This window comes from Solea solea, chromosome 20 (genome assembly GCF_958295425.1).
Source record: "Solea solea chromosome 20, fSolSol10.1, whole genome shotgun sequence".
Classification (NCBI taxonomy): Eukaryota; Metazoa; Chordata; class Actinopteri; order Pleuronectiformes; family Soleidae; genus Solea; species Solea solea.
The window spans coordinates 15,728,444-15,745,794 of NC_081153.1; the positions used below are offsets into that span (position 1 = coordinate 15,728,444).

At 46.9% G+C, this 17,351-nt stretch overlaps 2 protein-coding genes across 2 annotated transcripts in view; one reads left to right on the forward strand and one right to left on the reverse strand.

The window, feature by feature from the left end:
• The window catches only part of atxn1a (ataxin 1a), an 83,899-nt gene that overhangs the window by 14,048 nt on the left and 52,500 nt on the right, over nucleotides 1-17,351 (forward strand). The window contains exon 2 of the mRNA XM_058618854.1: nucleotides 15,877-16,064. The gene's annotated coding sequence lies outside the window, so the exon portion shown is untranslated. The remainder of the gene's footprint in view (nucleotides 1-15,876; nucleotides 16,065-17,351) is intronic.
• LOC131447236 (uncharacterized) lies at nucleotides 4,838-9,839 on the reverse strand. Its single transcript, XM_058618857.1, has 2 exons — nucleotides 8,390-9,839; nucleotides 4,838-5,620 (listed from the first exon to the last, which is right to left on the reverse strand). The coding sequence occupies exons 1-2, from the start codon at nucleotides 9,446-9,448 to the stop codon at nucleotides 5,225-5,227; spliced, it is 1,455 nt and encodes a 484-aa protein (XP_058474840.1). The 5' UTR covers nucleotides 9,449-9,839; the 3' UTR covers nucleotides 4,838-5,224.

The following is a 17,351-nucleotide window of genomic DNA, read 5'->3' on the forward strand; positions in this document are numbered from 1 at the left end:
GTCTCTCTCCGTCTCTCCTTGTGTGTGCACGCTGCACACACTGCACACACTCTTTGCAATGCATATATTTTACCTTTACGTTGAAAGGAAGATCAATCGGTGCAGGATCGCTGTCCTCATTTAAACTGTTGGGCTGCGACTGAGTTTGTTGGCAGTAAATCGTTACACGGATCCCGTTTGCCAAATTATAATTTAATTTCTTAGGAGAAATATGCCCCCCCCCCCAAAAAAAAAAAATACAACAGCGCACCTAAATCTCCATCGATGCATTAATGCGAATGCACATTATATTTTGTAAACCACTACAACAATGGGATTTCTGTGTGACCTTGTAGCAGGTCGTAGCCCCATGGTGCCCATCCCTGTGACTAACAGCCAGTCTAACAAGCTGCCACAAGCTACTGCACTATTGTACTTGACAAGAACACAATAGGATTTACAGTATAGCAGGGCAACAAGCTTCCACACGCCTCCGTTGTGTGAGGAGCACACTATGTTTTTGTATTCTTAATTATATCTGTGAAGGACATAAAATTAGGCATCTCATTTTGATATTTTAGTTAATGTCTCGTTGTTATACAATGTTACCTCAAGGGAGCACTCATCTTTAAAAATAGAGCAGTATTTAATGTTAACACAGGAACTAATTAAGCCATTGGTTCACTCTCACTGAACGAGGACTCACGGTTTGCACTTATAGGCTCAGGGGGATTCTCATACATACCGTACCTGTGTAAACCAAACATTTGCACATTTGCTTCCCTTGTAGACACTGCAAAAAAAGAAAGAAAGAAAGAAAGAAAAAATGTATTGACCTGATTTAACTCATTAGTTTATGAGTGTCTCTTACTACAATCGGCCCGGGTGCAGTGGTGGCTCATTAGTGTGTGCAGGAAGAGGAGAAGTCGCGTTAGACACTAGGCATGTCTGGACCATGCAGACGGGGGAGCAGCGCTGCACATCTCCAGCTTGTCAAGTATTGACAGTGTAGCTCACTATGGAATGCTAACAGCCAGGCAGGCAGGCAGGCAGGGTGTGGCTACACTATGTTAGCCGCTGTGACCCCGTGACCTTGGTTATGTAACTCATTGTCAGTCAGTCGTAAGAGTGCGTTGTGTCATGCAGCTGCAATGTGACCCTGGCGTCACAAGAAGACATGATGCAAACCTAAGATCACATGTTATTCTTTAGTCTATTTATTTATTTATTTTTCCTTTTGATGAATTTGCAGATTTAAATCAGCACCAGTGTTGCATTCACATTTTCAGTGGCCACAAAGGACGGGATGAACACACACACACACACTCACACACACATATATGCCAGTCAAGGTTAAACAAAGATAACTAGACTTTATTTGGGTTAAGGGCAGTGCAGCATGTTGGACGTGAGCCATGACCTGACACACACACGCATGCATGCACACACACACACACACACACACACACACACACACTCACTGTCCTTTCTTGTAATTCCTCTTTTTCCTTCGTCCTCTCTGTCTTGGTCACCAGACCTTGTAGCAGGATCTCGAGGGACAGCTGGTGAGGCTGTGTGAGCACCTGCACTTTTCTGCGCTCAAGGATGTTTAAGTAATTGGTGTATTACAAGAGATACTCAGTAGATTCAAACATGTACACAAAAAAGTAATTTCTGTTTTTTTCCTTGTTTGTCCTCCAGCAGTTTTGTGCTTTTAAACACAATTAAAATGTTGTTTGTCCAGCCTTAAAGAGCTTACCTAACTAGTCCATTGTTACTATATGTAGTGTGTCAGCACAGTGTCTGCACAGCGCTTTGGGCTGGCCCTATACACACACTCTACTATGGTTTGCATTTTTTTCCCTGACCAATACAATTAAGATTCCTATTATTTAAAACAAAACTGTGAAAATGATTAGCCAGATCAATTTTGATCAACTGATTGTGTCCCATTATAGATGCATATGGATTCAACCTGTACTATACTGTATGTTAACCCATATGCCCACGTATAAGAAATTGTTTTTGCTCACAATGCAGAAGATAAATGCTTGGGGTGATATAGAAATGTTATAGTTTTTTTTTGTCCTGCAAGGAGCTTGAACTCCTCCTCCTAGAGATGCTTCATAATTCATATCCACAAAGAAATGGACCAATATCATACATAGAGCAAGAATATCATCCAATATATAGATCTGAATTATTCCTGTATCGATCAGACTTACATTCTGACTCCACTTTTAAATATTTCCTCAACAGACTTGAGTGTCTGTATGCGTTTGACCCACTTTGGATCGATCGCGACTCAGTCGAGCTAACAAGGCAAACAAAGTGTCGTGTTGTTTTCGCTCCGTGTCCTGTGGCTCACTCCATGTGCCTCTCTGACATGTGAAGATGAGTCTAATATGTTTTCGTCAAACTCGTATTAACACAATCTGATTCCTTGTTGCTCGCCACTGCGTGCCGTCTAATAAATTAGATTTGCTTTTAATCGAATTTTCTGCTCATGTGTAGGTGTCTTAGCTTGTGAGAGTTTTGAGAAATGCCCGTCCCTTTTTCTGATCCTTATTGACCAGTTATTGCCATGATTGCAGAAAATCTTGTCTAAACCTGTGAACTCTCCACAGGTAAAACTCCCGACGGGATTAAACTGTGAAGTTTATGCATCCAAACTTTGAAAAGAGCTCATGAAACCTGCTCTCGCAGCAACAGCTTGTATCCACTTGCTCTGTGACCGCGTTACAACATCTCTACTCTGGCTGTTCTGCCTGCAGGAGAACTCGCCGTCACATTAGGGCTGTCTGCTGTCCTTTTACCCTTTATATTTAATTCAGAATTTAATTAAATTCACTTATTTGCCTTCTTTGTGTGTGGAGCGCGGTGTTGTACGTGATGTTTGTGTCGCTGCGCTTGGAAGTGAGTCTTTGTGAGGATGACACTGAGATATTTGTGTTAGGACGCTCCCTGATTTAAATAATGAATAAATTGTGAGAGACCAGTGGTCTTCATGGAAAGCAAACCTTGGCTCTGGTTAAGGTTAGGGATAAGGATATGGTTAGGCTGTCAAATGAATGGAATGCAGTGTAGTGTCCTAACAAGATAGGAAGAAACTCTGTGTGTGTGTGTGTGTGTGTGTGTGTGTACTGCATTACATTATGTGTGTAAGAGAGGAAGAGGAACATAGTAGCATGTTACAGTGCATGCCTGAGCTGCATACATGTCTTCTGAATGTTTAGAGAAAACGTGGGGGTCGACCAGTGTGGTGTTTGCGTGCACGTGTGCACCTTTTTTGAAGATGTGAATTCTCTGCAGACACACCACCCCCAAGACCACCGCCCCCCCGCCCCCACGCCCCCCCCCCCCCGCCGTATCTCCCTCACCCGAGTTTTCCTATTGCATCGATCAAAGCTGGGCTCTCTGCGACTCACATTTCTCTAGGCCCTTTGCGCTAACATGGCTCTTGTGAGGAATGCTGCGTGGTTCACTCAGGTGGCAGCTTGTGCTCAGATGTTTGGCATTAGTGCTGTCACACTCACACACATACAGCATGCTCACAATTAAATACTGTACAATACTGGAATTTTTGTTCTTAGTCATGCATTTACTTTTTCCCCTTTCTTTTTATCCTTAAATGTGTGCGTCATTTGTGTGCTGCATCGATTATTAGTCGGTTACTAAAGGAGTCGTCAACACAAAACAAGATTTCTGATTGTTTCACTGTTAAATGTGAATATTTTCTGGTTTCTTTGCGCCACATAACAAAGAAATCATTAAAAACTGAATCATTTTGGTTTGTGGACAAAACTAGACATTTGAGAACATCATCGTTTCCAGGTTTGACAAACACTGATCAACATTGTATGGATTATTCGATTAATCGAGAAAATAATAGACGGATTAATCAATTATTAAAATAATCGTTAGTCGTGGGTATTTTGAGGTTTAGATTTCACTTGTGAAACTTTTCATGGCTGCTTCTTTGTGTTTTTTGTCATAATCCAACCTGGTTGCAACCACTATACAGTACTAGCACGATTTTTCTTGCTTTTCACAAGTTTGTCTGTCGCGGCAGTTTTCGTGCAGAGTAGAGCCGAGTAGTGCTAGAACTTTATAACGGGGAAAAAAAAAAAGACTTGTTTATATTTTAAAGTTACACACAGCAATATGGTAACATGACAAACACATACTTGATGGTCTGACAAGATTAACTTGTAGTATTTTACACACATTATAGCATTTATCAAGTGTTAATATGTTATAAGGGGAATAGTGTTATCAAGCGATGCCCTCTCTAACATTCTCATGCAAATAGAAGTTTTGTAAAAACCTAAACCTCTACATCATTTTTCCTGCAGAGTGAGATCCAGCCCGTGTCAATACCCGTATAGTGCGTCCAAGTGTGTATGTTCCTATGTCCTTCTGTTCCTTTGTTCTCTACTTTCCTTATCTAGATTGTGTAATTATTTATTTTAGCTGGGTTGCTAGGTATCGTGTATGTATGTACATCATATATATGAATGGTAGTGGAGACGTGTCTGTATTTATCAGCAGGATCATCAGGGACACAGAAGCAGCTTTTAAGAGTGCTGAACTTCGACCCGTACTGATTGTGCCGAGGGTTAGCGAGTGAGTTACACAACCAGCGGCAAGCTTGTGTTTCTCTGTGTGTCTCACTGTAATGTATATATCAGCCTCTGGTTCTCTCCTCTGCCGTCCCCGCAGTCTGACGACGTCACAATCTTACTTAATAAATATAAGTATAATATATAATATATTCATATTTCACATTTAATTAACGACGTTATTTATCTTACTTAATAAATATAAGTATAATATATAATTGTGAGCTTTTCCCACTCACTGGGGTTCGGGAAGGACGAGGAGGCGGCGTTGAGGGAGCAAATATACCAGTTTATTGTGAACTGAAAACAATTAACCAAACAAAACAAAAGCAGTCAGCTGTGGCTGGCTGTGATGTCAGCGCTCTGCTGCGCTGCGCTGCCCTCACTCTCTGTGTCTCTGTGTCTCTCCGTCTCTCTCTCTCTCTCTCTCTCTCTCTCTGTGTGTCCGCGTCAGGACCCAGCCTACTGCAAGAGATCAGAACCAGGTTACAAACATGCTTATATAGCTGACTAATTACCTGATTCTGTCCAGCTGTCTGATCACCGGCTGAGCCACTCCCTCCTTTCCTCCAGCAGCCGTCGCTCTAACCAAGCCCCACTGCCACATACCCCCACCGCCCGACTTAGGCCGGGACCCCGCCGGCCGCAAGCCCACTCCCCCCCCCCTCCGCAGAGCGGGAGAGAAAGTCGGCCACGGCCATGCGGTTCCCCGGCCTATGGATCACCTTGAACCGGAAAGGCTGCAAAGCCAGATACCAGCGAGTGATCCGCGCGTTGGCATCTTTCATGCGGTGGAGCCATTGGAGCGGGGCATGGTCCGACCAGAGGGTGAATGGGCGCCCCAGGAGATAGTAGCGGAGGGCACCGACCGCCCACCGTATGGCGAGGCACTCTTTCTCCACCGTACTGTAGCTCACCTCCCGCTGAGCTAGCTTCCGGCTAACGTACAGTACGGGGCGGTCGACCCCCTCCACCTCCTGGGACAAAACGGCCCCCAGCCCGCTGTTCGAGGCGTCGGTCTGCAGGATGAAAGGGAGAGAAAAGTTAGGTGTGTACAAAAGTGGCTCCCCACAGAGGGCTTGCTTAACCCTCTCAAACGCCAGCTGACACGGCTCAGTCCACTGGACCGGATCTGAGGCACCTTTTCGGGTCAGGTCGGTTAGGGGGCTGGTCAGTTCCGAGAAGGCCGGAATGAACCTCCTATAGTAACCGGCCAGCCCCAGAAACCTCCTAACCTCTTTTTTGGTCTTGGGTCTTGGGCAGGCTGCAACCGCTGCGGTCTTTTGTATCTGTGGCCGCACCTGCCCTCCCCCCAAGTGGTACCCCAAATACCGTACCTCCCTCCGTCCAACTGCACACTTCCCTGGATTGGCCGTGAGCCCCGCCCTCCTCAGGGACTCCAGCACTGCTCCCACCTGCTGCATATGCTGCTCCCAGGTCTCACTATGAATGATGACATCATCCAAGTAGGCCGCAGCATATGCAGAGTGAGGCCGCAGCACCCGGTCCATGAGGCGCTGGAACGTGGCTGGGGCCCCGAACAACCCAAATGGAAGCGTGACAAATTGGTACAAACCATACGGAGTGGAGAAGGCCGTTTTTTCCCTGGACTCTAGCGACAAGGGAATCTGCCAGTAGCCCTTGGTCAAATCCAGTGTCGTAAAAAAGCGAGCCGTGCCCAGCCGATCCAGGAGTTCGTCGACCCGGGGCATTGGATAGGCATCGAATTTGGACACCTCGTTGACTCTACGGTAGTCCACACAGAACCGTATTGACCCATCAGACTTGCGAACAAGAACAATGGGGCAACACCAGTCACTGTTGGACTCTTCTATTACTCCCATCTCTAACATAGCCTGAAGTTCTGCCTGAACAGTTTTCCTCTTATGTTCCGGCAGGCGATAGGGTCGTGAACGCACTGTCACACCCGGGGAAGTTTCTATGTGGTGGTGTATGAGGTTTGTGCGTCCTGGCAGGGGAGAGAACACATCGGCAAACTGCCGCTGCAACGAGGCCACGTCTGCTCTCTGGCCCGGCGAGAGATGAACGTCAACGGGGACCGGCGCCGACCTGTTTGATTTAGTCACCTCCGGTCCCAGCTCATCTCTCTCAATCACCGTGGTGGCCAGAGAAACAGACGCCACCTCCCTCCAGGCTTTGAGGAGGTTAAGGTGGTAAATCTGTGTTGCTCCACCCCTGTCAGAACGCACAACCTCATAGTCAACCTCCCCCACCCGCCGTGTGACCACAAAGGGCCCTTGCCACTTGGCGAGTAATTTGGAGCTAGACGATGGTAGCAATAGAAGCACTTTATCTCCCGGTGAAAACTGTCTAAGTTTAGCCCCTCTGTTGTACAGCCGCTGTTGACGTTCCTGGGCCTGGAGCAAATTCTGCCGTGATAACTGACCCAGTGAATGGAGTTTTGCTCGCAGGTCCAGTACGTGCTGTACCTCATTTTTACTGGTGCTTGGACCCGCCTCCCAGTTTTCCTTAACCAGGTCCAAGACACCCCGAGGTTTTCTGCCGAACAGGAGTTCAAAGGGCGAAAAACCCGTGGAGGCCTGGGGCACCTCCCGCACTGCAAACAACAGAGGGTCCAACCATTTATCCCAATTACGACTATCCTCGTGTACGAACTTACGAATCATGTTCTTTAGCGTTTTGTTAAACCGCTCCACCAGGCCATCAGTCTGGGGATGGTACACACTAGTCCGGATTGAGCGGACGCCCAGTAATTCGTATAGCTCGCGTAGTGTACGTGACATAAACGATGTGCCCTGGTCAGTCAGGATCTCTTTCGGGATCCCAACTCGGGAGATGACCTGAAACAGTGCCTGTGCAACACTCTTTGCCGAGATGTTGCGCAAGGGTACTGCCTCGGGATATCGCGTTGCATAGTCCACTAGAACTAATACAAAGCGATATCCCCGTGCGCTCCGGTCTAATGGCCCGATGAGGTCCATGGCAAGCCTATCAAAAGGGACCTCCATTAATGGTAATGGGCGCAAGGGCGCTTTTGGGGTGGCCGGAGGGTTGACTAATTGACATTCGCGGCAGGATGCACACCACCGACTTACATCCGCCCGAATGCCCGGCCAGTAAAATCGGGCCATGATCCGGTTCAGTGTCTTATCATATCCGAGGTGACCCGCCATGGGGTTGTGGTGAGCCGCCTGGAAAATCGTTTCTCGGAGGCTTTTTGGGACTAACAACTGGGAGAGCTCTTCCCCTGTTCGAGCGTCACGACTCACTCTGTATAAACGGTCTTTAACGACAACAAAGTAGGGGTGAGAGAGTGCTGCGTTAGGGTGAACCGGACAACCATCAATTTCCATCACTTGGTCAAAGGCGTGGCGGAGGGTCTCATCCCGAGACTGTGCTAGGGGAAAATCTTCCATGGGCGCCATCTGTGCCCCCCCCCCAGCAGCGTCGGGATGCGGCACCTCCGCCTCACCACTAAGGACAGCACATAACTCACATTTCCCTGACTTACGTGACCGCACCCTCATGGTTTCCCCTGCTAAGCTCGTAAACCCCGGCCAATTTGTTCCCAAAATTAGAGGGTGCGTGAGGCGAGTACTAACTCCAGCCTTTACTCTATGTTTTTTCCCTTTAAAATAAATTTCCAGAGCCACCACCGGATAATCGTGAATATCCCCATGCACACACCTCACCCTCACCCACGATGCCTCTAACAATGCCCCCGGTCGAACCAAGCGCTGATGGATCATGGTCTGTTCACAACCAGAATCCAGCAGAGCTTGATGTGTACCCCCTTGTATACATACCGGTATACGGTACGTCCCTTCCGAACCGGGGGAGGGGGCCGGCGGCCCGGCAACCCTAACCACTTGCCCCACTTCCATGAGCGGGCACTCCGCTCTGATGTGGCCGGGCTGCCCACACCGCCAGCACACCTGCCCTGGCGTCTGAGGAGCCCCCCGGGGTGCCAGGTGATCAGACACGTAGGCTGGGCCCTGAGGGAAAGACGGCAGAGGGTAATTAGACGACCGGAGCGATGCATGCTCCGGCTGTGTGTGTGTGTGTGTGTGTGGGTGTGGTGCAGGAGCCGATGCTGGGAACCTCCTCCTCGGGGCTGGAGTGGGACGGCTGGCAGGGATCGTCGCTGGCCTGGTCTCCTCCCTCATGCTCCGCCGGGGAAGAGAGAGATGGTCCTCCGCGAGGACGATCGCTGCCTCGATGTTGGCCGGGCGGTGGCACTGGACCCAATTGGCTGTGGACGATGGTAACCCAGCGATGAACTGCTCCAGCGCCACCTGTCCAACGACGTCCTCAGCGGAGTGGGTCCCCGGCTGGAGCCAGCGCCTCGCTGCGTCCAGGAGCTGCTGCGCGTATGAAAAGGGGCGCCCGGCTCCTTCAAAGGAGAGCCCCCTGAACCGCCGCCGGTGTCCCTCCGACGTACTGCCCAGCCGGTCCAGGATGACTCTCCTCAGCTGTGTGTAGTCGTGGCGCGCGGCCGCCGGCAGGCTGTGCGCGGCCAGCTGCGCCACGCCGGTGAGCAGGGGAAGAAGCCGAAGCGCTCTCTCCTCCTCCGGCCACCCACACGCCTCCGCCGTGCCCTCGAAGATGTCCAGGTATGCCTCCGGGTCATCTTCCGCGGTCATCCGCTGCAGGGCGACGGCCGGAGACCGTCCTCGACCGGGCTCCGGGTCGGCGCCGTGGGCAGCCGGGCGTTGCAGCAGCTCCCGCAGGAGAGCACGATCGTCCCGCTGTGACGCCGCAATGTCCGCGAGGAGCTGGGACTGCTGCTGCTGCAGCGTGGTGGTGCTCTCCTGCATCGCAGCGAGGTGCTGAAGGGCCAGCGACAGCGGAGATTGTCCTTCCATGTGTCCCTGTTCAGGCTCCACTGTGAGCTTTTCCCACTCACTGGGGTTCGGGAAGGACGAGGAGGCGGCGTTGAGGGAGCAAATATACCAGTTTATTGTGAACTGAAAACAATTAACCAAACAAAACAAAAGCAGTCAGCTGTGGCTGGCTGTGATGTCAGCGCTCTGCTGCGCTGCGCTGCCCTCACTCTCTGTGTCTCTGTGTCTCTCCGTCTCTCTCTCTCTCTCTCTGTGTGTCCGCGTCAGGACCCAGCCTACTGCAAGAGATCAGAACCAGGTTACAAACATGCTTATATAGCTGACTAATTACCTGATTCTGTCCAGCTGTCTGATCACCGGCTGAGCCACTCCCTCCTTTCCTCCAGCAGCCGTCGCTCTAACCAAGCCCCACTGCCACAATAATATATTCATATTTCACATTTAATTAACATTTATCCGTGTTCTTTTCAGGTTTTCGGGGACTCACTTCATAAAACTCAAAGTTAAATGTCTTCAAAGCTCTAGCTATTACATAATAATAGTAACGTGACCAAACTAGAATCTAGAATGGACGGCCGCGGCCAGCGTTATCCTGCGTGGAGACGACGGGTAGATTAATCCGCTGTGTCTCTGTGTGAGAGTGAGAGTGCTGTGTGGGCAGGGAGTTGAATGAGCGGAACAATACGCTGTGTTTCTTTTTAAATCATGTTGCAGGGGGGGGGAACAAAAAGACAGAATCAATGTGTGGCGGTCAGTGTTGATTCATTGGTCAGTGTTTGGGAAACACTGCCTGGGTTATCCTCCTCTGTAGTCACCTCTGTGTTTTTTTTTACACATTTGATGCAATGATTTGTTCCCAGATTACCTATAGGAGCTTTGTACACAACGTGGAGTTACCGGAGAGAAGTGCTTGAGTGGTTGTCCTGTTGTAGGTCCCTAATCATCTTGGTCCTAATTATAGTCCTTGCATGCATGAAGAGAGACAGGCTGCTCTACAGAAAGGGTTGGCTTATACTAACCTGATGTTAGTTCCTGCTCTGCTAATGTAGCCAGTCACCCCAGAGTGCGTGTTTCCCTCACCGCTGGGAAAACCACATTAATGATTTTAAAGCAGGAAAAGAAAGGTCGTTTAGAAGTACAAGTTTTTCTTTTTTAAAAAAGAGAGTGGAATTCCCATTTGAGGCCAACTGCCTTCTGGTACATTTGGTCTGTTCCTTTTTATACAAGGCTTCATTATTTTATTTTTTGTGTTTTCATCTTCATACAAAGACACAAAGGGAGAACAAAGGCGGCGTAAAGGAAGGACATACTTACTGAGCCGAACAGGACCTCTAGGGAACATGTAGTGCCCTTCTAGCCTCTTAAGCGAAATACAAATGAATTTAATTATGCACATGGAGGATATCCACGCAAAATGAGTTATACGTGTGACACGAACGAGCTAATCCAAATGACGGGCGTGAAAAACACTATAGCGTGTCGTAAATGCCTAGAGAGTTGAGTTTCCTGTGTCCCTCTCGTACCAGTGTGAATGTTGTTGGTGGTAACAGAAGCATTAGCCAAACAAGCTGGGCCACAGTGTAATCCTCAAACAGATACTGCTCCTCATTACACGCACACATTTGCACGTTCAAACACACACACACACACACACCTCACCCATGGCTCCGTGTTCTCTGTTAACAGCTGTGCCTGTGTGCAGTGTGTGACGGGGGGGACAACAGGAAGAGGACCAACAGAAAAGCTGAATGAAAGGGGCACGGCGTGATTTCATAGTCGGTGAAAGGAGATTACTCACACAGCTACCCTTTTTCTTTCAGAGTTGCGAGGCCAGTAGGATGTAAAAGTTTAAAAGCACACTTATTCCATTCTCCAAAACTGTATTGAGGACGTTTGAGTCTGGTGTGGATCTTCCTCGGGGCACGGCAACTTGACAGATAGTTGGTACGCTGTTCATCTCAAAGCATAATGGCCACATTGGATCACAACCTTGTCCTCAATTTTTTTTTTATGGTTTCATAGTCGCATTTGTTATTTAATTGTTTTTTTAAACCTTGTGAAGCACCTTGAGACTTTGTTTTGAATAATATTATTATTGTTAGTAATTGACAGACACATTTCTGTGTGTGTGTGTGTGTGTGTGTTTTTTTTACACACCTGTGTGTACGAGTGTAAACCTTTCACAATATTTTGACCTCCGTTTTCCCATGAATCAGACAGACGAGGTGAGTCCAGGTGAAAGGTCCGTCCCTGTATTGATTTTAACCCTGATATTGAGTTATGGGACGTCTGTGAAAGAGGTTCAGCTATGTTGATTTCAGTCCTGGCTCTAAAAGGTGGCTTAAATAATTACATACAGTATAGTAAACGATTGGTCTTCCTTTTAGATCCTTACTTCTTTGACGCTCGTTCACCTCTCACTTCAGGATGTGGGAAACTAGTCTCATGACTTTGTGTTGTTCAGGTCCAGGTGCTGCATGTTTGCAGTGATAATTAGGCTGTTACTCTGGGTTTAAAGAACACCCACTTCACTAAATGTTAGTGAAACCGCTGTGTAAACAGAGCGGTAGTACTTGTGTGTCTCTCAAGAATTTTAAATGGTTTCCTTGTACTTTATATTTTTTTTCATTAATTCTTGATTTGAAAAAACATTTCATTTAGTTTTGCGCTATTTAATTTGTGCAGCTGATGCCCATTTAAATATGAATGGCACTCTAAATGATTTCCAGGAGTACGATGGTGCGTTTATAGACCCTTTTCGAGAGCTACGTCACAGAAATGTGCGCGTGTAGTTTGGGGTCAGAAAACACACTCGTACCATTAACTTGTAAAACAGTCCAACATAATAAGATGTCCTTCAGAATCCCTACAGGATCTCATCCAGTGTTTTCTTTACCTGCCACGACCCAGTGATCTGATACTGTTTGATTCTGATCAGACAAAACACACAAAGACGCACACACACACACACACACGACGGTGATAGAAACCGTCTCTCTCTCTCTGGCTGCTGCCTTCACACCTCCACCACAGAGACGAGTGAACTCACAGACAGAGCTGCAGGTCACGTAGCCACGTTACGGAACGTCTGATTTGGCTCACGTAGCTGAGACGCCACCATTTTTGTGTTTTTTTGCGAGTCACTGGCACCGAGTTTCAGCGCGCAACACTTGACCAGACTGTGACCGACTTCACACTTCCTCAAAGTCAATTTAGCTTCCATGGTTTTCATTTGTGTTACTGCACGTACATGTGTATGGGGGGTGTTTTACACGTTTATGGTGACAGGCTTGTGTGTGTGTGTGTGTGTACTCTTGAGTTTAAAAACAAGAAGGAGTTGCGTGTGTGCTTCCGTGGCAGTTTCTGTCCCAGGGCCTTGCCGTCACATGACAAACATGGAGATGAGAAGGGTTGAACTCAGTCTGCCTCGTGTCCTTGGGACATGTCTTTGTCACCACAGTAATAGCCTCCAGGGTTACTGTAAATGAGAAGTGTGTACTGTCTTTTCACTAAATCTCTCTGTGCTTGTGCATCTATTAAGGAGACTTAACGGCATTTATGTACCCCAGAGAGATTTTTCAGGGATACTCAGCAACATGGTCTTCAAGTTATACTTACTCTTAGGGGACATATGATACAGTAGTCTTCTGGTTATGCTCTTACCATTAAATTCAGGTGCAGTGTTTTTGCTCAGCACCGTAACCAAACAAACCATAAAACACTCGCGACTTTCTACCACAGAGAGAGGTTACAGTATTGCCTCTAATAAAGGAATATTTTTCCCTGAATCCTCAGCTTTAAAAAAAATGGCCGATGGTCTCATATTTCAGGAGTAAATCCATTACAGAGGACACCAGTGTAGTTGCAGTGGTTTTTCTTTGTGTTGCATTATGGGATATTTGCAGCAGTATGTGGCTTGGCGTGTGAAGCAGGTTTGTAGGATCGTCTGAAGTCTGTTCTGTACGGTGTAACCTGCAGGTGGTTCTGAAGTTTTTAGAGTTTTAAGCGTCTTCTTACGTCTCCACTGCAGAAATCAAACTGGAAGACAATCTGTCAGACGAGACGGGAATTACATCTGTCACAGAGGAACTCGGAGGAGAGAGGGGAAAAATGCGAACTGTCAGACAAAATAATTAGTCAGTCAACGAGTCAAGAAACGTTGGTATGCGGCCAAACGCTCGCACATCGTCAGACATCGCTAAGATGATGACAAAATTGCTCTGCAAACCCATTCACTGTGAAACTCATTTTACCTGGGGGGGTTTTGTTTTGGATGGGGCAATCCCTCACAGAAACGTGATGATAACTTTAGGACACTGTGTTCACTTCTTCAGTCGTCATATTTGCTGTCCGTGTTGCTAAAACTCGGGATTCCTCCAGCCCAGTTTTCCCATTTTGCGACTCTCTGTCAGAAGCTGCTGATTGGCACTCGATCAACAGCGTGTGAACTCTTGAGTGATGTGATTCATGAGTCTCGCAGACTCGTCTCTGATGCGGGGTGAGGCAGCTGCAACACAAACGGTAATAACGCAACAGTCTATCAGAGAGAAGGATGAGAAGAAATAAAAACAATACAGAATCGTGGCAGAGATCACAGACAGCCAAGCTGCACAAAAGAGGTTTAGTGGTCGAACTGTAGACATGGAAACCACACAAAATTCAGCCTGGTTTACACACAATTTCCAAGTTTGGAGACAAGACACACTTGTTGGGAGCGCCTTCTGATGAAACATCATGTAGTTTGTGACCCTGTTTCACCAGTCAGTAGTCTGTTTTGTGTTTTTGTGTCTTTTTTTCATGTCTAAAATGTCATGAAAGTATATATTGTCCACAGTGAACGATGCCCAAATGGGAAATGGGAAATGGTCGGTGTTTATATAGCACTTTTCTAGTCTTGATGACCACTCAGTGCTGCTTTACACTACACTTTTTACAGTTTTCACACATTTTCTATCACTCATCTTTCATACCCGTTCACACGCTGCCGACACGGCCGTCAGGAGCAACGTAGGGTTAAGTGTTTTGACACATCGGCATGTACACTAGTGGAATCGAACCCACAACTGCCAAATTGAAAGATGACTCGCTCTACCACTGAGCAAATGCCCCCTCTTCCAATTAAACAAACCCTCAACTTTTTACTTGGTTTTTATCAATGCTTTAGGAGAAAAAAAACCATTCTCCACATGAGGGTCACAGGGGCGCTGGTGCCAATCCCAGCTGACATAACCGGAAAACCCTGAGGAAACCCACACACACACACACAGGGAGAACATGCAAACTGCTAACCAACGATGTCAAAAGCAACAAACACATCTCGTTGCCCCAGAAATTTGTTAGCAGCTTTCCACGTCATCCTAACAGGGCTCAATTTTAACCAAAGGCATGTGGTGAAAGTGAGGCAGCCTCACGGGAGAGACCTAAATGCCTCCAAATAACTGTTTTTGTTTTGGGGTGGGGGGGGGGGAAAGGAGGCCACACGCCTCAAACCAGTGTCTCTTGCGGGTAAACAAAGTGTGGTTGCCATGCCGATGAAACGTCAGCGTATAAATAGCATGCGTGTTTGTTCTGAATACTCCTAAGAGACAGAGAGAGAGAGACGGAGGGAATACCAGGGAGACAGTGACGGCAAGTGTTCAAAATCACGAGTACACACACTCGAATGAGAGACACAACTCATGTGAGCATCGAGGGTGTTTGTGTGTGTGTGTGTGTGTGTGTGTTTGGAAAAACAGGGAGAGATTCTGCCAACAAGACATAGCAAGTGCAGTCAACAGGTTGTCTGTATGAATCTGCACACCCATGTATCATGGGAGACACTTGTCCCCACTGAAGACGATGGTGATTTATTGCCAATGTTTTTCTTTTTATGCTAAACCATGGAAGGTGGGGGGGTTGGATTCTCGCTTACCTCTGGTCTACATGCTGATGTCTACCTGAACGAGACGATAAGCCCACGTCGCTGGCGGTGACTGGATATGATAGACGTGTCAAAGGAATGTGTGGGATTTGATGAAATGGAAATGGAAAAACATGTAAAATGCTTTGAGTGATCCTTGAGACGAGAAAATTGCTTAATTATTACTCCCCAATGTCTCTGCTGAAAGACTTGTTTTGCTCTCAGGTTTTTAGTCTGAGAGACGAGATCCTTATATGTGAACATTAGAGGTTGTGATCATAAGCGCATCTTACCTTTTTGAGGTCTCTCACTACAAGTTGACATTTCTTCCAAAAGCTGTTAACAGCAAATCATGTGTGTGGAAGGGAAGGTTAAGCTGAATACTAATTTGCCCGTATTGATTTTGGTTATTATGCAGTGATAATTAAGCTACAGCTGTCACCTCCTATGCTCATATTTGAAAACGTCACGCTGCCTGCAGATCTGTAGAATGTAGACTGTTTTAATGTGCGTTAATCCTCTCTGCGACTTTCTCCTCCTCCGCCTGTAGGGAACGGTGACAGCACCTGCAGACACACAGACGTGGACAGACGGCGCAGACATCTGGGACGCTTCCCTCCCATTGGTGGACAGATCCAGACTTCACACCAGGAACTGCAGCTCCAGGCACATGACAACTCTCCACTGAGCAGCAGGCTCCACCTCCTCAGCCCCAGCGGCTCTGCCTCTTCTGCTCAGGTAGGGTCGTTTTTGTTTTTCAACAAATGTGTTCACAATGCAAAGGCTAACCTATAAAATCCACCAAGCTGAATCAAGGGAAGGAGTCAGTCTCGTGCACAGTTATCATTATATGAATCGCTGGGTTTCTCACCTTTGGAGTGAATCCTGACCCTGAGTCAGCTCAGTACAGTACAGCCCCAATGTGTCAACCGTCATAATTATCTGTGGTAATTGTGATATCTCTCAATTAGAGCTCAAGCAATTAATCGATGAATCGATTATTCATCGATTACTAAATGAATCTACAACTATTTGGATAATCGATTAATCGGTTTCAAAGCTTTTTTTCATGATGAAAGCAAGATTTCCGATTGTTTAAGCTTCTTAAATGTGAGTGTTTTCTGCGTTTGTGGACAAAACAAGACATTTGAGAACATCATCATTTCCAGGTTTGACGAACACCGATCAACATTTTTTAAGGTTTTCTGGTTTCATGGACCAAACGATTAATCGAGAAAATAATCGACAGATTAATCGATTATGAAAATAATCGTCAGTTGCAGCTCCACTCTCAATTCAGTTTTACAGATTCATCTTTTGCCAAAATTCCTCCCTCAGTCTCCTTGTGTGCTCACCCTCCACTGTATGTGTTGAAGCCCCTCTGTGTGTCCTTTATCTCCTATCTCCTTAGCTGTGTGTTGGCGTTCCAGAGAGTAGAACGAGTAGAAGGACTTAAGTGAGGGCACCTCTCCTCTCCTCTCCTCCATTATTAATTCAAATTTTAATTAGTTTAAAGAATGACAAAACCCAAAGTATCTTCCGAGTCTCATCCCAGCGCAACAAACCTGCATTTTTTTACTAAATCGTTTTATGTTTATTATCCTCCAGCATTACGCTCGCCTCCCCAGCATCATTAGATTTTCCTGCGAGGTGCTCCAGTGTAATCTGGGACTCGCCTCGTAACGATGCAAATATGTTTTGAATTACAGCCTAATTAGTTAAATTAAATTAACTTTGCACCAGTTCAAACAAGGAGACGGATAACAGATACAAGAAAATGTGGTAAGTTTGATTCTGCCTCTCACAGGTTTCACCTTTCCTGTCCTTTCTCTTCTCTCCTCTGTCTGTGCCTTTCTTCGTGCATCAGACTTGCTCAATAGAAATGAAACATTTCACTCCCGGGCTCTTCTCTGCTTCCTCTCTCTCGCTCTCTCTCTTTTGTACATTCGTCGTTGACAGTTGCCTTTCTGTGAGCAGAGAGCCTCAGAAATGAGCAGATGGAGGCCTGACAGTCTACAAACTCAA